Source organism: Antedon mediterranea, chromosome 4, assembly GCF_964355755.1.
Source record: "Antedon mediterranea chromosome 4, ecAntMedi1.1, whole genome shotgun sequence".
NCBI classification, from domain to species: Eukaryota; Metazoa; Echinodermata; class Crinoidea; order Comatulida; family Antedonidae; genus Antedon; species Antedon mediterranea.
The window spans coordinates 14518386-14546225 of record NC_092673.1 but is presented as its reverse complement, the minus strand read 5'-3'; the positions used below and the strand labels follow the sequence as shown (position 1 = coordinate 14546225).

Here is a 27840-nt window from a genome sequence, read left to right as displayed (position 1 = left end):
TTATGATCTCAAAATGTATTTTATTCCTACACCAAGATAATATAGTTCCACATACCATGTGCTTGTTACTAAGAAAAATATTAATTTTAAGTGCTAAAAAAACTCTATCTATCCCGATATGAGGCCTTTATGATTCGAATATTTAATAGTAACAACCCATATACCATGAAAAATATCTGTTTTGTCCATTTTAAAAATAATTTTTGGAAAATTCCGAGAGCCTCAATGGTATTTTAGTGCCTTGAAGTCACATGGTGTCAGGCCTGTCCCAATTACACGGGAAAATAATGCATTGAAATTCTTCGAATGAGGTTAAATAAACACACTTTTTTATATAATAAATATTAAAGTACGGTACTATCACAGGGAATGTATAATTTTTAATTTTACATCGTTATCCCTACTAGAAGGGGTGCCCAAAAATCGGAACAATTTAACGACGTCATTTGGACCACGCCCTTTTTTTAGTATTGTTACCGGGTCGTATAAACATAAATACTCGTACACTGTTTCAGTATTTCACAACAGAATATAGATCTGATAATTCCAACTCCCCTTACACTAATATTATACTCATCAATTACCATGGAAACGGAGCTGAGATCAATAGGTTAGGTTGTATTATATATCTATATACAGTAGTAATTGTAATGTACAGGACTAGTAACTGTAGGGCTCTAACATCCTCCCCCCCACTTCAATTAATGTCGTCCCGACATTCAACACTAAACTCTAAAATAAAAAGAAAACATACAAATCAGTCCATACCTAATGGCTGGCTATCAACTGGATCAAAATCTTTTTTCAAGTCGTAACTTAAAGAAAGATATATATAAAAAAAAAATGTGTGTGGATCACACCACATCAAGACACAATGTCTTCAACACATTGTTGGTGCATCACACCTACAGGGCGGTACTCAAACAAAATGTAATTAAAATGTATATGACTTTGGTGTATCACACCAAAACAAAACAAAATTTAATTAAAATGAATAAAACTTTGGTGCATTACACCATACACGCTTCCTAAAAAGGGCTTAAACACGCGTGCTACAGAACATAAACTCAAATAGGACAAGCCTCAATCGAAAATCTCAATATTTTAACAAATGACCGTATAACATTTTAAACTTTATAATGTCTGCTGCCAAGCTGGCTGCTACTTTATCTATCGTACTAATAATATAATATATAAATTAAATTCAATGACCATATAACCAAATCTCGTTCTCTAGATACACAGTTATGTTTAATAAAAAAAATATTTAGTGTCAATATCTTAATTGTTGCTATAATATTCTGTTAATAACGATACATACATCATCTGTGGATTGGTCCAATACATCGCAGGTTGGTAACCATTGGTGATCCTTCCATTTGAGTTCACAGTCGATGAATATAGGTTAGCAAATTGGTCTAGTTGGTGGCCTACGGGTCCTTGGTGGTAATTGATGTACATCATCTGCATCTGTGGTCAGGTCTGATTGTATCTCCAATGTATCTGTATCATGAACAGTATCCATAGCATTTTGGTCTTACACTACTGGGTGTTGGTCTCCATCTGGTATATTTTTACAAGTTCTGGCACAAACGACTGGGCACTCGCATTCAAGTCTGAGTTTGGAATATAATCTGGAGGAAGCCTTGCCTCTGTAAATATATAATCTTCCACATCGGACTCATCATCAGAATGCTGGAAGCCGTTCACTGCTTCCTCTCTGGAACATGGTTTGTAGCTGGTATTTTCTTCGTCCTCTTCCGTCTGCAGGTAGTCACACGGACACTAATATTATACTCATCAATTACCATGGAAACGGAGCTGAGATCAATAGGTTAGGAATGTCTATATCTAGGGTAGTAGGATTATAGGTTGTATTATATATCTATATACAGTAGTAATTGTAATATACAGGACTAGTAACTGTAGGGCTCTAACAGTATTACATAATTTATGTGAAAAAATGTCATTTACCTTCACATGGACAGGTTTATCTCTGCAAATTATCATAAATATTGTGAGAATAAAAAAACTATTCTGCTGTCTAATTATAAAAATGATCCTTAAAAAAATATAAGCAGCCAATGCATGCAACCTTTCAGTACTGGGATATTATTCTAGAATTTGAATTAACTGTTCTGATGTTCGTTCGTGCCCTCCGCACAAGGGACTTCACGCTATATGTAGAGTCACTGGAAGCTCTGGTACCCTGGTTTTTTGCTATGGATCGTCCTAGAGTGATGGTGTAATGGTAATATCGGACTAGCATGTGATAGGCATGGGTTCGAGGTTATCTTTACTCTCATTGCCTAATCTGGTAGCTGCCGTGGGTCCGTGGAGGGCCTAATCCGAATTTCCTCACTGAGGACAAAATATTAATACAAAATACAAAAAAAAAAAATAACTATGCCCGATGGATTCCCATCCACATTAGGGACATTGACCAATCTCATGAGCAGAACGAATTAGTAAAAGGAACTGGGGGTGCAGTCGGACTTACTGAAAATCCAACAGCGTTTAGGAGGTGGATGGTGGCGGGGCCAGAACAAGCGAGACTGATTACAGAGTTCGAGAGTCAGTTCATGGTTTATGATCCGAATGACTTTAAGCAACGAGAACAAGGACTGTCTACACATTTAAACATTTAAAGTTCAGGTCAACAGGCTACACGAAACAATTTCAAATGCAGGCAACCCATTCCTCGATAATTGTTCAGAACTTCTGGTCTTGGATGCTCGAGATTGTGCCAATGAAAGTGCAGTAGTGACAGTTCGTACAATTCAGGATGTAGGTACTACCCAGTACCAAAAATATTTCAAGGAAGTTATTCTCGACAAAAGTGTTGCAATTCAACAAGCCATCAAACAGAATAAGCTGCCGTTGTTCAACACACCACTGTCAAAATCAGTGTCCAAAACAAAGCAACAAGTTAAGAGACTTCTTCATGCATGAAAACCAGCCATGGCCACCCTCTTTGGCAGTAAATGGAAAGCTTCGACTACCAACTAAGAAGTCTGAGTTGCTACAGCATTTGGAGAATGAAGGCCAGCCTGAACCTCCTACAGATTTTGATGTAAAGGTGTTTGACGGAGCTGCTATTGTCCATGCTCTTTCCAGCAATCATGCATTTACATTTGATGACTACGGTGATAAGGTGAGTACATTTCTTTGCATTCAGGATTGTATCTATTGTTTAACCACCACATAATTGGTCACTTCTATATGCGGATCGTTATTCTTGTATCATTTGTATGACAGGTCTTTCTACCGTGGACCAGACAGCAGCTGCAGAATAGTAACAGAATTGATATAGTGTGGGACACTTACAGAACAGATAGTCTTAAGCAGTCTACAGATGAACCGAGGATAGAAGAGAACAGAGGAACTGGAGATGAAATAGTATTTGGAGATGAAATAGTATGTGGAGATGAAATAGCAATCGGAGATAAAAGGGTAATCAGAGATGAAGCAGAAATCAATGAATTGAAGTTGAAAGAGTAGTTGGGGATGAAAGAGTAGTTGAAGGGGAAAGAGTAGTTGGAGAGAGGATAAACAAATCGAGGAGGCAAAAGAGCCTCAACCTCAAGGCAAGTGTAAATAATTAACAATTATTAAATATTTTAATTTTAATAATATTGTGTTGCATCAATCACAGCATAGTTTAAACCTTAAAATAATAGCGGTAGTTTTAAACATTTATTTTTACAGCACGCAAAAAAAAGCCGAAAAAAATCCCAAATTCCAGGAGACAATGGAGGCAGTAACAGGGTCACTGAAAGATGTAATAAATACCCAAAATGCTGAGTTTGAAAAAGCTGAAGAACGGCGCATAGAAAGACAGGAACGCTCTGATGCAGAAATGATCAGGCAACACAATGCTAGTATCCAAAACATGATGTCTGCATTTCAAAACATGCAGATGCAGACAATTGATGAATCTTTTTCAGACAAGAAATGGCCCACCACCAGATCAATATTACCACCCCCATCGAACAGTAGAACTTCATCCCCCATACCACTCTCCTGCATATAGTTCTGCCTCATACAGCTCACCACACAACTCAAGTAGTGATAGCCATTTAAAAGTAATTTTGTACTTGAAGTATTGGTTTTGCATTTTCTACATTAAAAAAAATGTTTTTTTACCAAAAATGTTTATGGTATATACTGTAATGCTTTTCTGGGCATGATTTTGACCTATATGAAAATCATTTCAAATCAATGTAGATATTTAATTTATGTTATATTTAAAATATTCCATTGGTTGGAAATGTTACATTAGTTTTTGTTTGATTTTTACCACAATAAGTTTTTCAGTATTAACTAGCAGTTACACATGTGTATTTCTATTCCAAGACTTGCTGTGTAGATAGCATTATTACTATTACAAATGCAAATGTGTACATACGCTACTGTATATACTGATATGTCTTTATATTATATTGATATTGATTATATGTGAATACATTTGTTTGGGGTTTTTTTTTCAAAGCCTTATTAATATTTTTTTGGGAACAAAACATCTTAATATTATACTTTTACAAGATCTAATGTAACTTTTTAGTGACAACAATAGCATCTGATTTAATCCACTATACAGGATTCAATGTTGTAAAGAACCAGTAATGGCATCCCTGATAACTACTCCATTATCCAGCCTTCCAACACCATCCTGACTGACTTCACTAGACCACAGTCACGTCGTTTTTTTTCATGAGCCGTCGCCATCTGCCCTTCAGTCTTCCAAATGCATTTTCAACAACAACTCGGGCAGAACTTAATGTTTTGTTGAAATTGTGCTGTGCTGGAGTAAGGTTTGCATTGTGTACAAATCATTTCATCAACCAGAGTTTTAAAGGGTATGCTGGGTCTCCAATTAGGCACACTGGTATATCAATACCATTAATTATAACATTTTTCTGTTAAAAAATCATAGCAAAATCTGTAATAATCACTCATGCAAAATTCACAATTAAGATTAGTGGAATATCTCGATATCTTACATCTCTACTAAAAAGCAAGCCGTTATTTCTGTCTGCTAAAATACATATACAGTATTACAAAACTCCTTAGAATTTAGAATTATTAATGATCTAACAAATTAATACAAAAAAAAAGATGAATTTTTTTTTATTCATATTATTTTAAAACGTTACATACCGATATTCTGTCGGCGTTGCCAACCACCAAATTACTATCCCAACTCTCTCTCTGTACGGAATTGCCCTGCGAAAAGTTCCACATTAACAGCCAAAAACAGGCGACCATGGGCACGGTTTTGTACCCAGATTCTGCGATCAACAAGGTTCGCTCCAAGCGTTGCGGCTTCCAAAACTTCGACGACTAGGCCCAGTTGACGTCGGGTTAGGGCTAAACGCCTTCGCCGTCAACTCCGTGAATTTGCTCTCTTTTTCCTTTGTAGATTCATTAAAAATCTAAAAATCGTTAACTTGATATATATGTATTGAAAACATAACGCTTGATAACTCAAAAGTAATGCAAGTATTACAATTTTAACCGACTCCATTGTTATTATCCTCGTCGCGCAGACAGCAGTACATTTTACTATTTTTACAAATTTTTATTGACAGCACCGGGGTGAATGTGTCATTTACGTTAAAGAAATTATAAAACGTGTTTGAGGTTGTAGTCTAGATTCCATACTGGGTTTTTTTTTAATGCCCCATTCCCTACGTTTTTAATTCTATTTTAAGATCACAAAATACATTTATGTAAAAAATAAATACTATGGTCCTATTGAGATAACTTTTTTTGTCTTTAAATCGTTGAAAATGTGAAAAATAAGGCGATTCTAATAATGGTAGCGACTCGTTATAAATCTCAACATGCATTGTGCGCGGTTTACAATAACGTACATTTAAGACAAGGAATGACCAGGTTTAATGTTTTAAAAGTAATATATATGCATTATATACACAACACCACTGCTTGTACCGGTTATAATCTTCTATCTACGTTAACACCGCTTTATACACTGCCAACAACAACAACAACTCTTTTATAATGACCGTTACATTAAAAGCTTTTGATAGATCAAGAAAAGTGCTTAACAAAACCATATTGATGATTATTTAGGATGTTATGTTTAGTTAAATATGCTAATTTTATATGATCAGGTACGATTCCTGTAGTAAAAGATAAATTGATAACATAAGTAAGATGAATTAAAATAAAAGGAGTAACTTTTTTAAGAACAGAAGGTGTAAGGGAGTCGTGTCCTGATCCTTTATTAGAGTCTAGACTGTTGATCATGTTCAACACTTCATTTTCAGTGACTAAAAAAAAAAAAAGTGGTGGGGGTGGTAAATACGACATTGGATCAATATTATTATCTGGGATGGAGTTGAGCGTTTTTAAACCGATTTCTGACAAATATTTATTAAAGTGATCACATATAGAGTTAGTATCATAAATATATTTGTCATTTGGGCTCTGAGATTTAATATATTTCTTATAAAGGTTTTTATTTATTTGCATGCACCATGGTGAATGGACGTGCCTAAACGTGGCTCTCGCGGCTCCTAAAGATTCCGGAGAAAACGTAGCTGACTCCGGCGGAGCTGGAAACCAAGCTGAATCCATTGGGCCTACTGAAAAAACAGAAATCAAAGAACTGATCGACCTAGAGCTTACGAAATGCCTAGCATCAGACTCTACATTTATGAAGAACATTGCTGCAGCTGTATCAAATTCTGTGCAAGAACATCTAATTGGTAAGCTCACCGATCTCATTAGAGATTCTTTACACTTTGATATTAACAAGACTAACGATAAGATAGCAAGCCTTGAAGAAAAAATCATGACGGCGTTCCCGAATCAAGCAACGAGTGTACGGATACCAAGATTATCAATGTGCTTCAAAAAAAGCTTAATGTCAGCGTTGGAATTGCCGACATAGATAGAACTCGTAGACTAGGACAAAGTAAGGGCTCAGACGCTAACAAACCTAGACATTAAATCTACATGGACACTTGACGGCAAGATCTTTATTCTTACCAACGGCATGAAAAAACTTACCATCAGTAATCAACTAGATCTATCTCGCAACCTAAACGATCTAAAAGCTTGAACTATAAATTAATAACAATGAATAACATTCCATAACTAACAGTGTGAGCCGGTTGACCTTTAAATAAATTGTTATGCCTTACAGAAATGTACTTGATTATTTAGACCCAAATATAGTTCTTTAAGTGCAACTGTTTATTTCCTTTCAATAAACTCTCAGATGATGAGTTTCGGTATGTACAAAACCCCAATATCTCCCCTTCATGAGGCAAAACTCTCCCTTAGCAGAAATGTGTGTTTTATGGGCTGATGCTCTTATATTAACTGCCCATCAAATACAACTCAAGGGTACTATTATGTCATTTACAACAAGGTCACATGGACAGCTCATGAAAATTCCTACATGGTTTTCAGCAATTTCTGTAGTGAAGTGTCTGTCACACTCCAGCTGGCCTTTCATGTGTGTCAAGATAAACAATCAGAACTCGTAAATTGTTTAAAACATCTCTAGTTTTGTGAGGCTATAAATATTGAAATCAATTCCAAGCCAAAGAATATTATTTTCTCAGTTATTTACCGTCCACCGGATAAAAGTATAAATTACTTCAATGACCAATTATCCTTATATTTTGATGAGGTTAATAAAGTAAATAAAAGTGTTTTTGTTTGTGGAGATCTAAACATTGACTTACTAAAATTTGATGATCATAAACTAACATCTGATTTTCTTTCTAACATTTATTCAGCAGATTCGACCGACCTTGCCGTTCTACACATGTATGATAAATTAACAAACTCTCTTGCAACTGGCAATCATGGTATTGGTATTGGCCTTTGACACTATTGATCACGATGTATTATTATCAAAATTATATTACTATGGTGTCAGAGGCCTTCCTCTTAACCTTCTGAAATCTTACCTTTCAAATAGATACCAATTTACCTATGTTAATTCCTTTAAATCTCATATGTTGCCTATTAATTGTGGTGTACCTCAAGGCTCTATACTTGGCCCTTTACTTTTTCTTATTTATGTTAATGATCTCCCCAATGTCTCAAATTTACTCCAATTCATTTTATTCGCAGATTACAGCAATATTTTCTTTTCTCACAAAAATTTAAACACTCTTGTTAATACTGTTAATTCTGAGCTTGATAGAGTTTCTTTATGGTTTAAATCAAACAAATTGTTGTTAAACTTTGTGAGGTAAATTCCCGATTGATCGTAATCAAAACGGTACTGGGTATGGTCTACTAGATTTTCTGCTCCCAACCAGTACATCCATTCACAGAAGCCTTAATGAAGTAAGCCTACCTGGTGGTGGCCATAGAACGGTCCCGAGATAACGACTATACTTCGGCTTTAGTCGATAGAAGATTGAATAAATTGTTAGATAGAAATAGAGTATACGATGTTATGATTATTATGTGTAGATATGTGATTTGTTCTTTTTATTCCAATGATGTTATGTATTTAATAAATTTGTTATATCAATTAATTAAATTATCGTAGATTGCATATTATGTGTAAAGTTAATATTATATTAAAAAAATTTTTTTTTTTTTTCTAAATCTAAAACTAACTTCATCTACTTTACACAAAAGAACAACCATAATACTTTTCCTTTTGATATTATAATCGATGGTAACCCAATAAAAAAAGTTAACTATGTTCAAGGATTTTTAATTTTAAATTGACAAACAAACAAACAAACTGCAAACTCTTGTATTTATGTTTCGTGTTATTAATAACAATCAATAAGAGTCGCACTATTTGTTGTAATTCTGGTTGGTTTCGAAATAGTAGGAAAAAAGAATTTGATAAAATAACATTTAGATAATTATTTATATGATTGTTGGTCGAATTTGAGGTCGTTATCTATCAGAGGATTAAAATCAGCACTATTTATTTCTGGAGGTATATGTGATGCATGTAATTCATCAGAATAATCTATATCGTGGAATGGAAGTTGAGAAAAAGTTGTATATCATAAATATAAATGTAATGAGGTGCATATAAATTTATAGTTGCGCATTTATAAAACCAACATCTCTTTCACTAGCACGTAAAAACATGAACAAAATAATTGCTTAACTTTTGTGAGCAATAACAATAATGTCGACTCCATATGCAATTTCTTTCTTTCTTTATTTACCCATAAATATAAATTATAAACATTGTAATATTATACAAATAATAATAATGTTTAGTTCAGCCCCTAAACATTGAAGTATAAATAGTTATATAAATAAATTAGGGCTACCTGTCTAAAATAAAATTAATATACATAAACATTTTTTTTTAATTTTTTTTTTTTAAATACACTTTCTCTCAAATATATACAATATAATTCTCTTATAAAATAAATAAATATCACTATACAAACAAATAGTATGTTTTCATTTCTTTTTTGAATTTTTTGAAGTTCTTGTGGTAACACTACTCTAAAGGGTCTTTCACACCTATTCCGGCACAGTTTCGATCCGTGAAAACGAAACATAGATGTTCGAATCGCCAGACCAGAACCGTGCCGGAACAGGTGTGAAAGACCCTTAACTAGAAATGTGAACTCCATATACAATTGTAATTTCAAGTTACATACCTGAAGACCTACTATTTAAAACATCGTCATCTTGTCTGTCAATTACTTCAGTTTCTATAAAAAAATTTGTTTGTGTTATTGTGTTACCATATAGAATTAATTGTTAAAAATTAGAATTTAAACCAATCTTTGAAGATTGTAAATTGATATTAGACTTTTTAATTGAATGAATTTCTATCTCAGATTTTGGTTGCTGTTAAGTTGCTTGGTTTTTCCAACGGTAACTTTACACATATGTTACTTAGTGCATGCCATCCTGAGACATGATTTCCATCAACCAATGGATCCGAGAATCGATAAATGTTGTCACTCGAAACATTAGCTTGTTCTCGTATTTCTGTGCTTGCTACAAGTTTTAGTGCTTTGTGGGTGTCTTCAGGAAAGACTACAGGAACTAGGTGTTTAAACATATTAAGATTTATTTTTAAACCTACTTTGTTTAAGGCCAGCTTTAATTGAACCAGTGCATGAAGTTGTGTAGTTTGTTAATTGCTTCTTCTGTGTGCTTGAAATGTTTCCTTCTGAAAATATTAGAAATGTTTCCTTCTTTTACAGGACAAGTTCCCATGCTTTCTTCAGTTGATTTTTCACATCTCTTTATATGTCTTCGAATGTATCTCTTTGAATAAAAACCATTACAAAGAGAACACATAACCAATTTGTGTGCTTGATGCTTTGATTGTCTCTCCCTTTCATACTTTGCAGGAGATTTTTTTGGAAACTGTAGAAGACATATTTTATCAAGTATCAAGTATAATCTTTATTCGTTCCCACAAGGAGAAAATTACATTGCTCGTCTTCAAATACATCATAATTACAATATATAAAAAAAAAAAAAACTCACAACAAGAACATATTATTACATATTATTTCATGGTGCTCATCTGGATGAATGTCGCTGATGTCTCCTGATACCTGTGGGCAGAAAGGAGAAAAGATATCGGTTTGTGTCAACAGCCGCGGATCGCAATCTTCCACTACGAGCACTCCTGAGACTGCCTAAATCGGTATTCACAGGATGACTTTCAGCCCTCAACACCATCCCAAAAAGCCTGTCCAGGTTCTCGCAATAAACTGAATTCACCAACTGCTGACACAAACCAGACATCCTCTCAACCCTTCTTACCACACGATCAATTTTGGACTCAATATGTAAGAGAACCTACAAGAGTTACTATAAAGCCAATTACGATAATAAGAGAAGAGTTTTCAAATTTTAAATCAAGTCAATTTTCCTTATTTCTTAATTTAAAAATAAAAGTTTTTGAAAGGTCAGATTTATCTCATACATATTCATGAGGTTTGATTCTTGAATACAAAACGGTTATGGTTTCCGATGTAATAGCTAGAGGTATTGACATGGTAGCCTTAATTGATAACAGTACCATGTTGTTGGCGTCGCGCCTACCATCTCATCATCAGTGAGGCGCCTTCTCCATATGAAAAATTCCGGTGAAAAATTTCTATTTGTATTTTATTTTAATGTAATTGATGGAATATTATTGATTGTTTTTACTTTGTTTAAATTCATAAAGGGTTTCCCTGTAATTTTGTATTTCTTAATGTTTTATTTTTAAAATAATAATCCAAGACTGATTGATATGTATTCAAGCCAGCTAAACAAATCTCTTAAGGTTTTGGGTAGCCCTGAAAAGGGCTGTTTGGTTTGGGTTTTTTTTTTTTGGTAGCCGTGAAAAGGGCTGTTTAGTTTGAGTTCAGTTGTGTTTTCTTTGGTTTGCCTTTTTCGGCTTCGCTGCCATCATTTGTGGAGAGGTCTTTATCCAGTGGGTCTTCATAACACTTTCCAAGATCTTCAGGTCATCTGGGATTCCTCTGACATCTCTTTTGATGGAGTTTAGTTGTGAGTGCATAGATTCACCACCCTGTTCGCCGTGAAATCCTAAACCGAACCCCCACCTCCTAATCCATTCACATACATGGTGTTCTAAGATATGTAATTTTGGGGGTTCGGTTTCATCAAAATTGGCGCGAAAGAATGCCAAATATTCTTGAATTCTGTGCTTTTACTCTTTTTTTTTCAAGCAAGAAACACTTCATTACCTAGCGATTTTACCATTTCCTCTGTGAAGAACAGGGCAGAATTATATTGTCTGTGGCATTTTCCGAACTTGTATTTAATAAGGTTCCATACAGATGGATTACATCCGAAACATCCAACTGTGGGCAAATTTTATTTGCAGTTTCTTCTATGCCATCATGCCATCCATCATTTTCTTGATGGTTTCTGGCTGCAAAATAAAATATAATTGAAAAACATTATTATTCAAGGATGAAACCGAACATCAATATCATGGACATAAAATTTACAGGTAACTGTATTTTGTTCACGGCCCTCAGTGCTGTAGCGACGAGAAATAAATTGGTGACGTTGTCGCAAGAAAAGGAAAGAATCTGTGTGTGGGCCACTAAGGAGACAAAGAATAAATAAATAACTTACTTTACAACATTTATGGACATGGTTGGCCACAAATGATTTGCCATGGTAGGCCTGTCGGTGAATCCGCATTTTTGAAGCACAGTGTCTAGAGTGGTTTTTAGGAGTCCGTCCTTTGGCAAGTTTATGTCATCAGATAGTGTTTTAGCCGCGTTTCTCTGCAAAAGATACAGTAGAAAGGACATACATAATATATATATATTTCTTTGGTAAAGCTGTCATGAAAACAGTCATTTAACAGTTGCGGTAAATTTACCAGTTCTTTTTCTTGGTCCTCTTTCAGCTGAATTTCACTAGCAATGAAGACATGTAAGTAATCTCGAAGAGACGTTACTTCTTGGGCTACTTCATCGGCCTTTTGATTCTTTTGGTGAATTTCCCGAAGTACTTCAACATGTCTTGTATATTGAGGTTCTGCATGCAAATCTTGAACTGCATCAAGTGCCAATATGAGACGTATAAAAATGAGTACTTTGTGAGCAACCTTAGGCTGGGGGCCGGTTTTACTTACCACTAGCTCCTGTTAGCCCATATATGCGGGTTAAATATTCGTAGTCTCCAAATATGAAGACTGTTTCATTTTATAGAGACAAATTTAGTTTTATCTCATTTAATATATTTAATATGGGTCACATGTTGTAAAAGAATAATTATACAATTAAGTACTAACCTTATTACTGCATATTGCAAGTTTTGAATTTGATTCAGATGCCTTTGTAGGCCTGTCCTCAAGTTTTGTGTAGTCTGTTGCCTCAAAACAATCCACAACTGTATTTTGGAGGGAGTTTGGGTGGTAAACATTTGCAATCTGGATCATCTGTTTAAAATTCCCACCCCCCTTATCACCGCCAACTTTAACCCAAATTTGAGAGACGGGAATTTGTCCGTTATGCCAGGTAAGTAGGTCAAGCCTATAAAATAATTATTTTTATATTAATTACTACCGGTTTCCACCAAGCCTCCGATAAATATATAATGTAATGTTCATTTTTTAATGAATCGTCTGTGTGGATCATTGGCAAGTATTCAGAAATCAAGTTTCCACTGATGATAATTTCTTGCTGTCCAACTTTAAAGATGATGAATTCTGTCCCCTGAAAAAAAAAAAATGAAAATTGGTTGTAAAAACTTTTATTTGTTTTTTTATTACGATTTAAGTTTCATTAAAAGTAAAAATATAGGAAAAATATTGACTTACGATGTTTTATTTTCGATTTTACCGACCTTTAATGATGATTTCAAAAACTGCCGCGAGTAGAAAAAGTTTGAAGGTCATCGCCTGGGCGATATTACGTCATAATGTAGTGTATGACAATCTACATGTCATAAGCTTTAATTTGATACCAAACATGACATGTCTATATGAAAGCTTTATTTTCACATACATTACGTAATACTAAAAAAAGGGCGTGGTCCAAATGACGTCGTTAAATTGTTCAGATTTTTGGGCACCCTTTCTAGGATAGTTAGATATACCCTAAAGAAGGTTTGTGCCATCCTCATCATCGGTTCTCTTGGAACAATTCTACTGTACTCTTCACCGTCACATACGTCCTTCCACACACCAGCTTCCGCGTACCGACGTCTTGCCATTACCATCTCACAAAAATGTTGATCTGAAAAATACATTTATTTAAAAAGAGGTTAGAAAACGTCTCTGTTATTTTATAATACCACTGTGTATTTGAAAAGGTTGTATACAATAACGTCATCTTACCTTGGAAAAGTTTTTGAATCTGATTTTCGACATCCAAGCTTAAGTACTCTAGCACTTTCCCCCACTCATGTCCGTACAGTTACATGAATCGGATGACGTTTCCACTTCTCTATAGCAGTTTTCGCAGTAAAAATGGGTTGTTGATGTTTCAAATTGGGTATTTTTCTTTAGAATCTCTTTGACCATGTAAGTTGAATGTTTGATAAACGAATAGCATTAAAGATGTATATAGAGAAATATGTGTCTGAGGACAACCGTCAAATATAGGATGTTTGCCATTGACGGGTTCCTCGCCTTCGATGTTGTCGTACTCATCATCTGTCGGTGCGTCACTAATGATCGAAGGATCGGTGGTAGGCCGACTTGAGATGGTACTATCACTACTACTACTATCGTCAGTATTTGAGACATTTTCTGGTGATATAAAAATGGAGCTAATCCTGTCTAATTCAAAATCAGACTCACTTTCGCTTGACGAAGAACTTGTCAATATTGATTCCCTTAATAAGGGGCCAGGTGTTTTTTTAGGTAATATTACTGCTTTCAAATATCAAGCACGTCTAGGGTTAAACCCATGACGTTTTGATAGTACATGCCGTCTCTTTTGCGGTGTTGCCAGAATTTGCTCTTCTGTTGTGGCGGTATCACTTAAATCCATGTTGCATACTACTAGTACTACCTACAGTATCGAAATTAATAAAATGTTAAAAACAAATCAAAGATAAACGCAAGTAATTATATAGCAAAAATTATTACCCTCTAAAAAGGGCACCTTGTAAAATTTAGGGAGGGGGGGGGGGGGGTTGCGGGTGGACCCAATGACACAATATTGATTGATTTTTATAAAGAATATAAAGCCTTAATATAATATAAGTTAAGTTATATTAGGCCTATATTGAAAAATCAGTACTTGATTTAAATTGAGTTCTTTCAAATCCAAACATATTACCGCGAAATTTGAAAGACGATGCAAGCTTGTGCACAAATTTAGCTTACTGACGTATAAGTAGAAACTAATCCAATATGGCTATTCAATAGCTAGGCATTCCGGATAGACATATATATATATATAGGCTATATGCCTATAGGCCTATTATACTAGCTAGCTAGGCGAATGGGTCTTGTTATAAGTTTACATGTCCAAAATAAAATGTAGGACTCATCATGTAAATCTATGTATGTATCTTACTGACCTGTTGAGGTGTACAGTGTTTAGCTCTTCATTATTCATCTAGCGTGTGTAGCGTTCCGCTCTCTGCTGGCACACGACCAAAGATCGTATAGCGTCACTTCGTGGCGCTATAGTATCTTTGCACACGTCACGACGATAGGAGCCGCCGGACACGACACACGCCGTATATACGTGACATGTCGTGCGTCATATTAAACGCGTCTCGCACGCGACGCCCAGGGCATACCAAACATAACAAGGGGCGGCACGCGGCGGAGGCGTCTTCAGATAATTTTCAAAAATCGTGTGAAAAGGGTGATATTCAATATCCATGACGGGTGGTAAATATGGTAACAAATTCGCTTTTAATAAGGATAAATTCCAGTAATTTAGAAACAAATGATGAAAATAAAAAGGGTGCGTAAAATTACCCATATCATCTGTCCGTCCGTCCGTCCGTGCGCGTAAGTTTCAAATCATTTGGCGGTCGATCCTCCTCTTTTTTCTCTTGTTCTTCTTCTCCGCCCTTCGGTTGTCTGTTCATCATCATCTTTTTAGTAAATTTGTTTAATCATTATGGGTCTAATCACATTAATGATTTGGATTAATGACAATCCTGTTACGGGAAATGTTATCAAAATAGAGAATATTGTAGAGCCACGGTGGGAATTGAATGACTATTTAGTAGGAGACCGTGTTGAAGCAAAGTGCCCAGGTTTTGGTATACAGACAGGACTGATTGGAGAAATATCATATCATTGTATAGCCTTAGGTTTGACAACGGTAACACATAAATTAATTTGTGATAGGCCTATTAATAAACTTATGATAAATCTCTCAACCTTAAAAGTATACCTGTTTGCCAACATTTAGTTTTACTTTTAGGCTATACTATTTTTTTGCAGATGAATCAATGCGGAAAAAATTCTCTAAAATACTTTCTGGCCCAGAGTTTCCAGATTTGGTCTCCCAAGTCCTGGAAAGTGAGATACATATCCAGAAGGGGCAAAAGGCGAGTACATACATATACTAATTAGGCCTATGCCTAATACTATCATACATACATATACTAATTAGGCCTATGCCTAATACTATCATACATACATATACTAATTAGGCCTATGCCTAATACTATCATTATTAAAGCAGATGAAAAGTTACAATCAATAGAATAAATGAAACAATGATACACTTTAAACTACAAAAATTGAATAATACTAATACCACCAAAGAAAAAGGTAGGGTTCATTGTGTTTATAGTCTATATATATGTTGTGTGACCATTTTATTTCATTTACAGGCTGCCGCATCAACCGTTTCGGTTCCACCAACAAAGAAGATAGTAGAGGTAAATTGTTCTCATTGAATGAATCAATTGTGATGAATAATTTACGATACTGAATGGAACATTCGTTCCGTATTTATTCGAATAAATTATTATTATTATTATTGGGAGTTTATTCGAACAAATACGGCATGTGAAAATCCAACTTTCATGGGTGCATGCCATTCACATTAAAGGGGGATTCTGGGTTTAAAATTGCTTTTAAATATCGTTTATTTTATAAATAAAAAATATTATAACAATATAGACATGTCAGAATGAAGAAGTAATAACGAGAAATTAAAAAAATTAAATTTCATATACATTTTAGGGTAAATTCATGGAAAGTCTGTTTTTCAGCAGCTTAGGGAAGCTCATTAATATTCATGAGATATTCACAAAATCACGTCATCAGTGGATTCCAAACTCGCGACGTCAAGCTTGTACGTTATGTTCTCTCTCCTCTGTCAAACGATGACCACCCGATCATTGTGAAATACATTTTTTTGTAGATTTGCTAAGCTAGGCCTAAAGTGTAATAATAACAGTAGTAGCATATATTTATCAACCAAACTCCTAAACAATCTAGGCCTAAACCTAAAACGTTCTACAAAAATCGGCTGTAAATAATGAGGCAAAACAAGGTCCGATCGCCGTCCGCACGTCTAATAAGTAGGCCTAGTTAGTTTACTCTCCAAAAAAGCGGATACTGCATCAAGCAAGTAGACCGGTAGTAGGAAGGAGGCCTAGCCTAGCCGATCCGGCCCAGTTAAAAATTGAGCTAGCTAGTGTAGTAGACCCTATGCGAATTGATACTACCAGGCCTTTTACTATATAGGCTACACTTGTTAAAATTAGCAATACTGTACTTATGTTTACAAATATTCCAACTCTCTCATTCGAGCTATATTATCTATACCATTCCGGTAGGTTGAGTCGACCTTCAATCAAATACTGTACATCGTTCATGTTGTGATATAGACGGGGTATACTCGACCCGACCAGTTTGGTATTGTATACTGTATCTGCTTATCACGTGACGATGCCAGGCATGGGCAGAGAGAGCACGTGTATCGTCGTCTCGCTCTCCTCGCTCAGCAGGTGGTGCAGGATTGTATACGTTACGCTTCATTGATTTTGAAGGCTTTCCCTAAGTCAGTGCGAAAATTGGCAAACGTAAAGTGCAAACTTATCTAATTTTTCACTGTTTTGATGGATTTTCATAGAAAATTGATTTTATAAATGGGAAGACCGACTAAAATTACATAAGATAAGTATAATTTTACAAAAGTAATTGATATGGTTAATGATAACGAGTCGTCGGAAGATTGACCATTTCACGAATTTCGTATTCTGTAACCACAGTGTGATTTTGCCGTAGCTGCACTTGTAATCTGGCCTCATTTCACAACCTTCGTTCTGCTTCACTGGGCGCTTATATAAATTGAAACTTTTACCGTTCAAGAGACAAACAAATATATTTTACATTTTTTACTATTCATTTTAAACCCGGAACCCCCCTTTAACGGTGCATAATTACGTTCTTGTTTTAAATTACAGATGGCTTCAGAACCCATACAACAAAAGAAATCATCAAAAAGGAAAAACGTAGAAGTACATTGATACAATAAATAAATAAATAAATAATAAATAAATAATAGATAAATAATAATAATAAATAGTCATTGCGACTTATTTTATGATATCCAGCTTTCATGATTTTAAATCTACCATTGTTCTTGATTAACGTGACCTACGTAATTTTTGCTAAAATATAATTACAGGCAATCACGGTAAAATAAGCCGTGGCAGCTGAGAAGAAGCAAAAAGAAAAAGCGAGGGAACAATATGCAGTGTCCTCAACATTAAGTTTGGTAGATGGAGAGATATTATATTTAAAATTCATGCCTGTACCTGAGCTTTAAGCATCAGTATCCCTCAACTCCGATTGTTCATTTTTGCTATGCTTGTAAACCGTTATGCACAATTTAAAGTAATATATGTTAGCTTGTGTAATATCTGATATTTTTCAGAATTTGAATTTTCAAACGTTTCAGAATTTGAAGACTACCGCCGTTGCGGATGATGGACGATGTGAGTACATAAGATATAATTTGTAATTTGTTACGATTGTTGCGTTTGTTACGTCTCTTCCGTTAAGTTGAATGAATTGTTTAAAACAATGGTTGCCCATGACAGGGAATGGTTTTTCAGGTAGGTCTACCTAGGACTAGGTAGGGCCTAGAAAGGCTGCGTGGCATATACTACATAGGCCTAGGCGGTCTACATAAAACATTCGTAGGTTGGTCAGGCCTACAGCGTAACCACTACTATTTTAGTAGTTAGCCAAGATTCTCTGTTATAGGTCTGTACTAAAAATGCCCTAGGCTATACTACTAGTTAGGCCCTATAACTAGGCCAAGGGCCTATATTAGGCCTATAATAAGCTCTTTTCTAGGTCTACCTACTACTAGGCTATGCCCTACAAGTAGACTTATCCCAATTAAGTGGACCACCATCTATGGGCCTAGGCAATAACTTTGGAATTAAATCTCTCTTTTTTTTTTGTTAGTGTGACTTTATTTTATGATAGGCTATATGCCTAGGGCCTAGCCCTACAATGCCTATGTATGTATTAAAATAGGGGAATGTATTTGCTACCGAATGTATTTAGTGTGGTGATGTTTGTGATTGTGGCTTTGGTTATCCACACTGGTACAGTCAAATTTAATAAGTGAATACAGTAATAACCAAATAAAAAAAAAATTTTAAATTTCAATTTATTGGCACTACACACTACACAATAATTCCAACATATAAACTAAACAAAAATGATCTGCAGTGAATCTTCTCTTTTACATACCCTTTGGTTGGAATGTGTGCAAAAACTAAATGTTTTAAACTAAAAAGTAATATCTGTATTAAGTTGTATGTTACAGGGATTGCGGACACAAATGTGTTATGGCGCTCTGTTGCTGTCGCAATCCCTGGACCGCTTGTTGTCGAATAAAGAAATGAAATGTACACATAACTATAACTAATAACAGGTGTTCAGCTGCTTAATAGGAAAATGCTATAAAATTAAAATCTAACTTTACTGAACAGTTCATCGGCATCTTCCTCAGGGATCGGACTTTTAATAAATTGTAGTAGTTCCTGTTCAATATTTTTGTCGTCCTATAATAAATAATTGGAAACATCTATATATAAATTTACGTAAGGGCAAAATTCGGTAAATCGCGCCTTACTTCTAGAATTTTTACTCGATGGTATATAAAGTTGGTTCGTACTTTCGGTACTGATTTTAAACACCTGATGTAACCCTGTTTACTAATTAAATTAAGTTAGCCCAAATAGGGGTGTTTTCCGATCGTGGTATACACTGTCTAATGGATGTCCATCTTGAAAAATACCCGCCACAAAAATGCGAGGAGGCTTCGCATTTTCCTATCTCCTCCTACGATAATTGTTTTTAATAGCTGAAAACCGGTTGAACAGCTAGAGTACAGCATCATAATGTTGAAGACAGGCCGATTTTCTTAAAAAAATACTATTTTGATAGATTTAATATACGATTATACAAATGTATTGATTTGCGATGAATGGAACATTCCAATCTCTGTTCGACAAGTTTCTCTCTGTTCCACAAGTTCGATCCATTTTTTTTTTCAGTTATGAGTATACAGTACTTGCCTTTACGACGCCTATCTGTACTGCCGAGGTTGGATATAGATTTTTATAAAGGGATAATGAGTTAGCGTTTTCAGTCGCCGTATATTATGTACAAATCTTTATTATTGCAGTTAAACCACCCACATCATCACCCTTCCCTCACTGGCATGAGTAGTAGTAGTAACTAATTAAGTTAAGTTAGATAATTCAACATTTATTGGCGATTAAATCGAATTTATGATTTGCCCCGAATAGAGGTGGTTTTCACAAATTGTTTTACATTATATAAACATATACACGTCGTAGTGATGTATCGTTACATGTACTGTACACTTTCAATCGACTAGGACGGTGATAGTTTCAACAAAGTATTACATCGATGTTTTACTGTGTTTAGTGGTATATTATTTGTAATATTTCCTTACTAAATGGATAAAGAATATATTCAAAAATTGTTCCTCCTTGCACCCATCCTCTTCCCCATCCCTCAACCCTAATGTTACATACAAAACACAACTTATTAAGTTTGTTTAAATTTGACTTAAACAATTTTAAACAGTTTCTCTTGCGGAAGGAATTCGCAGGGTGCTAATTTTAGTTGAGTACATAAATCAAAGTGTCTATTTATTCGTTCCTGCGGTACGTACATTTGAAATCGCCAGTTTTTTAACGCTGAAATTATTATGTATTCAAGAACCATCTGTGGGCACGACCTAGATGGTTAGTTATTATCAATTTATTGTTATATAGTTTTCAGATTTGTACATTAATTTAAAAAAATATTTTAGGGTTGAGCATACTTTATCAGTACAGTTTACTATAGTGTTCTTTTTTGCCTTTTTTGTCCAAGCCTTTGTTACAGCTGTTGAAAAAAAGAAACTAATATTGTTATAGAAATAAACAAAAACCAACTCTAATGGTACCCCTTACTCTAGCCCTACCCCAACCTTTGAAATGACTACTGTAGTAATTGTTTACTGCTCATCTCCAATTCTACAACATATTATTTAAATTAATCTATTTAGCCACTTACAATATTTAACTGTTTGATAATTAGTATTGTTAAAATTACTAAAATAATTTTGCTACCTGTGAAAGGTTTATTTTAATGAATTTTATTAATAAGAATTTGGTACTTACAGTCTTTTGGATCTGCAGTCCTCATACTCCTCTTTTTAGTTTTTCTAATAAAAAAAGAAAAAATACCACCAAACTTAGTGTCTGTATACTGATTGGCTGTTACTTTCACCTAAATCTGCCTGCGAGCTTTCATCACCACCACCCTCTCGGTCACTTTCATAGCCATCACCCTCATCCCTATCTCCCAGCTCATTGCTTGTGTTCACTGTATTTTCTATTTAATAACAAAAATATATATTTAGATTTAGTGTATTTGGGTTTGTGGGTTAGGGTTTATTCTAGCAATTTTACATTTTTTTCTGCAAATTTTAAAATGTTAAATATTTTTACAGAGCAAATTTTCAACAAGAAAAGTATAATGATTACACAGTAATAATACCAAATACTGCCCAGTACATAGGAAATATCACACTTATTTATTATTAACATTTTTACCTGTGAACAGAAAGTCTGCTTCTACTAGTTCCACTGAAAATTAAACAAAATATAATGTATCAGCATTGATAGTGTATGTGTTGCATTTACTAATTCAGTTTCCTGTTTTGTTTTATTAAATAGATATACAAGAATGACACCAGAAAGGTTTAATCAACTTGTGATGTATTGTCCCCTTGAACAAAAATTTTTTTTTTTTTAAAGGCCATTTTAATGATACATAAAAGTTATTCACTTTGAAAAAAAATTGGATCAAAAAAAAAATTATTTACCTTAGAAAATCGTAATTTAAAGTAAAATATAGTCAACCGGAAGTCGGTTGGCTGGCAGCCAGCTGGCTTCCGGTTTAATTTAACCCTTGACCTGAATTAGCTTATGAATTATGCATATTGTATGATTCTTGTGCGTGTATGTGACCTTTAGGTCATCAGAAAAAAAATACGACGTGATATGGTTTCTATGGTGCAGCTTTGTTAGTTAGTATAGGAAGCCTAGTTGTTAAGAGCATAGGCATAACAGCAGCGAAACTCAAAAAGCGAAAACTTGTGAATGGCTGCCAAAAATAGAAAATAAGGTCACCACCAGGGCCAGGAGAGATTATGGTGCTTGGTTTTTCCTTCATGATTAATTAGATTTTAATGCTAATATAAATTTGTGAAAATTGTAACTAGGCCTATACTGTACATCCAATAATGTAATTATTTTAGAGAAAATGACCAAATAATCTAAGTTGAATATTTTTTGGAATGTGTACTTTACAGTACTTAGTACCGTTATGTTGAAAATTCTTCCAAAGCAATAACGTTCAAACCAACATTCACACAATTAAACTTTTTATGTACATATTTTAATAAATAATGTCTTTCTTTTAATAGGTATTAACACACTTGAATGAACAATATCGCTTACATATGCCTACTACTAGACTAGCTACTACTCTAGGCCTAGCCAATAGATAGGGGATAGTACACTAGATAGCCAGTACAGCTGTAATGGCTATCTAGTGTACTATCCCCTATCTATTGGCTAGGCCTAGAGTAGTAGCTAGTCTAGTAGTAGGCATGAGTGAGGGTTCACCCTGAGTGAGTAGCAGGCCTAGCTAATACTAATAGATACAACTTGTAAGCCTTATTAATAGTTATTGCCAACCTAGCTTTAAATAGGATTAGGCCTATAACATTCATCTGTGAGCATGGAGTAAGGAATAAGGTTTTAGCCTCCATGGTTTTATTGTGACTTGTGTGAATTTCGACACCACCAACTCGTCTTATTTTTAGTATAATACTATAATATTAATAATAGTCTTTAATTTATCATTATTCATATCACTTTTCATTCATTTTAAAACATTTAATTTTCTTTTCTATGTAGAGTTTGTGATTAAAAAAAATTATACATAACAGCAGCGAAACTCAAAAAGCGAAAACTTGTGAATGGCTGCCAAAAATAGAAAATAAGGTCACCACCAGGGCCAGGAGAGATTATGGTGCTTGGTTTTTCCTTCATGATTAATTAGATTTTAATGCTAATATAAATTTGTGAAAATTGTAACTAGGCCTATACTGTACATCCAATAATGTAATTATTTTAGAGAAAATGACCAAATAATCTAAGTTGAATATTTTTTGGAATGTGTACTTTACAGTACTTAGTACCGTTATGTTGAAAATTCTTCCAAAGCAATAACGTTCAAACCAACATTCACACAATTAAACTTTTTATGTACATATTTTAATAAATAATGTCTTTCTTTTAATAGGTATTAACACACTTGAATGAACAATATCAGCAAGTAGTGGAAAATGGTGAAGAAATCAACACAAAATGTGGTAGCAACATTCACAATATTTATTTGAACGTTTCTTACTATGACACTCATTTTTTACTGTACTGTACTGTAAATCTTCACACATTAAAATTATGGTGATTTTATCTCATGTACTGTAGTAGTATTTTTTATTTATTTAATGCTGTATACAAATGTTATTGCTCTAATTATGAAAACTATACAACATTTTAAAAGCTGGAAAACAACCAACACATTTGCCTAATGCTTTATGATAGTCATCCAATATTTATCTTGTGTTCCACTACCGAGTCTACTGCCAGTTGCCTTTAAAATGCTGTATGGGTGTAACTTCTGTTCCAGTCTTCATTAGCTTAAGTCTATAAATTGAAAAACAATGATGTATAAATACAAAAGTCTAAAATAATTAATAATTAATTCGAGCTCCAAATGTATATCAGTGGTACATCAACATAGTAGGCCTATTTCCTGTAGCTAGTTGTGGAGTGATGGCTTAGCTAGGTGAGTACGACATATAGGACCTAGCTAGGCCTCAAAGTGGGTAGGCCTAGGCCCTACTAGATAGTAGAAGTAGGCTTATATTATAGCCCTAGCCTAGATAGCTAAGCCTATAATACAATTCTACTTACCAGCAAATTAACGGCAGAGTTTTTTACATCATACGATCAGGGAAACCCCAGCACTTTCTTCTGTTCTTCGCACATAGTCCAGTCCCTAAGGGGAGAAAAAGGGGTGGGATGTTACCAGACTGGATACAAATTTTTCAATATAGCTGTTTGGTAGAGTATAGTGTGGAGATGCCAAAACAAAGTTACTGGAAATCTGATTTGACCTCTGTGACCTCTGACCTCAATTTTTATATTTTTCTATTATATAACAAAAAATCGCCATATCTTGAAAACGCATGGACATTTTACATTAATTTTTTTTTCAAAATGCTTGGAAGATATATATTTATATTCGCTATAATGAAAAAAATTGTACAAAAATGGCCGCAAAGGCTTTATTTTTCAGTTTGACCTTTGACCTTGATTGCCTAGTATCTCAATAACACGCAATCTCAGAGATTTCAGAATGGGCTCAAAATGTTAAGAAAATAAATCTAATATTTAGTCTAATAGAAACTTTTTTCAAAAAACTACCATAAATTAAGCTTTTTTGACCCTTGACCTCTAATGTTTGAATATGTCAATATCTCGGTAACTATTTGTCCTAAAAAGTTCAGTTTGGTGTCAAATTGTTTAGAATATACACATTTATATTTGCTCTAACAAAATATTTTGTCAGAATTCAATTGGAAATGTCATTTTGAGCTATGACCCATCTGTATTGCATATATTTAGCAATTAATAATCTATAAAAAGAGATCGAGAGAGGGGAGGGGGTTGGGGTGGATGGAGAGACACATATTTTTTTTACATGTTACACAAATGTTAAACTCTGTCTGCACTATAACATTTTTATGCGACAAAAAAATGTGATGGACACTACCATATTTGGGCACATCACACCTTTTTTGTTAAACTAGTTTATAGTGTAGACAAACATGTAAAAAATATGTGTCTCTCCATCATCCCAACCACCTCCCCCTCTCTCGCTTTTCCAATGCTACTGCAAAATGGCCGGAATTGTACTGGAAAGTTTTAAAACTACATTTGAAATATTTGCTAATAATATCACATGTTATTAAAGATATACTTATTTTCCCCCTGACAAAAGTAATTTTGACAAATATTTTTGTTGAATATGCAATTTTAATGTCATACATAATAGTTTCACCAAAAATTGGATTGAAAAAAATGATATAGTGCATACCCAAAAAACTCTATTTACTCTATTTTTTATATTAGCTCTTTGATTAAACACCTCTTCCAATGCAGTGCTTCTCTTCATTTCTTCTGGTTTCAAAGATTTTGTTGTACAGTGTTATGAGCTGGATATGTTATTGCCTCATCAAGCCAAGATGGTAATTTTTCCTTTTATATACCACTACAGTATGTTCTTGAAAAGAAATCAGCTTTGTAATTAATTTGTCTTTGATCCTTTTCAGATTTCTATGTTTTATGAGTATCAAATCGCATTGGTTAATTCTTCTTTTCTTTCTTTAAGATCTTGATTTTTTTTTTTTTTTTATGTTATTTAACTTTAAGTTTACCTAATTTTTTGTTGACATTAAGTGTTGCTCTTACGGTGTAGGCCTACCATGCGATGGAATTATATATTGAAATTAAATTAAACATTAAGTTTTAAGAAAATTGTAAAAGGCTAAATAGGATATTGAATGTAGTTCTGGTCCATTAAATCTATATTTTAGGTATATTATTATAAGTATGACACACGCACGCTTTACAGTATATCCTGGTTATAAACTGGCATTTCCAGTAAAAATATGGTAACATCTTCTATTAGAGCTAATATAAATGTTTACATTCTGAACATTTTGACAACAAGTTGAACTTTTTATGACATTTGGTTACAGAGATACAGACATATTTAAACATTAAAGGTCAAAGGTCAGTAAATGACATTTCCTGTGAATTTGGAAGAACATGTTTAATTAGAGTATATATAAATATGTATGCTCTTAACAATTTGAAATAAATTTCAAGAAATTTTGACCAGTAGTTATTGAGATATAGTAAGCCGAGGTCAAAGGTCAAAACATTGAAAAATTACATTTCCGGTCGTTTTTTTGAAAAAAGTTCTATTAGAGCGAATATAAATATGTACCCTCTGATCTATTTGACACCAATATTATTTCAATTGTCAAACCCGTTGCGGAGATATGGCTGTTTAAGATAGAAATATAAAAATTGAGGTCAGAGGTCACAGAGGTCAAATCAGATTTCCAGTAACTTTGTTTTGGTATCTCCATATCCTGTTCTATCAACATGCCAAAGGGCACACTTGTATCCACTATGGTAACATCATTTCCCCTTAGGGACCGGACTAACATGTTTGTTTACGTGGTGAACAGATCGGATCTCCCCTGTTTGGATACTCATTAACATATCATGCATATTTATGAGCTGTTAGCTAACCATCGTTATTTTGGAATTTCTGAACTTATTTTTTTATTTTGATTTTTTATAAGCGAAATCAATATTTTTTCCGGATTTTTTTTCGGCGAAAGTGAATAACTTTATTATAACTACAAAATGGTCTATTCAAAATTTGATTTTTTTCATCTTTATTTTTCATGTTTTGGGGGACAATACAACTTTAAATATCTCAGAACACCATCAACTGAGGAAGAATGGTTTCACAGTTCAGTGCTAATGGCTATTTGTGACGCGAAGTATTCATTTATATGGGTTAGTGTCGGGTCCTATGGACGAGATAACGATGCTTCGATTTTTGGGCAATCTTCTTTTTTTAAGAAGGCAGATGAGGTAGGAGGTTTAAATATTCCACCGGCATCAGATGTGAATGGATACACGCTTCCGTACATTATTTTGGGGGATGATATTTTCCCATTGAAAACTGTAGTATGTCTTCCTAATTATCTTATGCAAACCGACAATGCTCATTATCTACCAAATGGATTTGTTGACAGCTACAGTAATAATGAATTTAAGGAAGGCGAATGGCGGAGCATTATTAGTAATGATGAAACAGGCTTTCAAAATGTTAGAAGAGTTGGTTCTAACAACTACAAATCAAGTGCTCGAGAAACACGGGATAAGTTTAAAGACTATTTTAGTAGTAAATCTGTTGAGGATTTACACAAAATGCATAATCCACAAGTTGTATTCATAGGAGTAAAATTGTTTTAGTTAAAGGTTTGATTTCTGCTGTTATATATTGTGTATGCCATGATGTATGCATCTATTGTGGTAAAATCTTTTGAGAATTTATATAGTATTGTGCATTGTAGAATGTATTTAATAAATTTAAATTTATTTAACAAGTATTTACTGTACCCATTTTTATTTTAAGTGTAAAGGATATATTGAATGGCAATTTTATTTAATAACTTTATTATTATTAATTGTCATTAAACATCTTACCTTCTGTATTGAATGTTACATCTACTGCGGCAGAGTCTGATAGCATGCTTATAACATCCTCTTCTATACAAGATTCCTCTTCTTCTTCAACCTCTTGTTCCACACTTTCCTGTGTCTTTCTGTGGTTAATATGAGTAATCAGCCAACGCATGTGGTCCCATTCTATACCTATCGGTATTTCGCTCCACTTCGTACCGAAGCACGGACCTTCTTGAGATGTCTACATTATAATTGCAAGTTTTTGTTTATAAATATTTGAATGATAATCATCAACAATTAACAATTTCTGAAAATTTCGTCAAATTGTTATACTGTACCTATGCATATTTTTTATATGTCACATACTTTTGGTATGATAAATTATAGTCAATGGTCAAGTTACCTATAGAAATTATTTTATCTAAATTTCTATGATATTTATTAACAATTGTTACCTTGCAAATGCGGTTCGCCTCAAATTATACATGCGTTGACATT

The 27840-nt window shown here is 34.0% G+C and overlaps 1 protein-coding gene and 1 pseudogene across 1 annotated transcript; both read right to left on the bottom strand.

The window, feature by feature from the left end:
- Positions 1-9811: 9811 nt before the first annotated feature.
- On the bottom strand, positions 9812-13385 carry LOC140047585 (uncharacterized; annotated as a pseudogene).
- A 969-nt stretch (positions 13386-14354) lies between these two features.
- On the bottom strand, positions 14355-27543 carry LOC140047584 (uncharacterized). The gene is made up of 6 exons (XM_072092621.1): positions 27364-27543; positions 21547-21579; positions 21215-21325; positions 20772-20833; positions 19393-19476; positions 14355-14483 (listed from the first exon to the last, which is right to left on the bottom strand). Exons 1-6 carry the CDS (start codon positions 27512-27514, stop codon positions 14355-14357), a joined length of 570 nt encoding a protein of 189 aa, XP_071948722.1. The 5' UTR covers positions 27515-27543.
- Between the last annotated feature and the right edge of the window lie 297 nt (positions 27544-27840).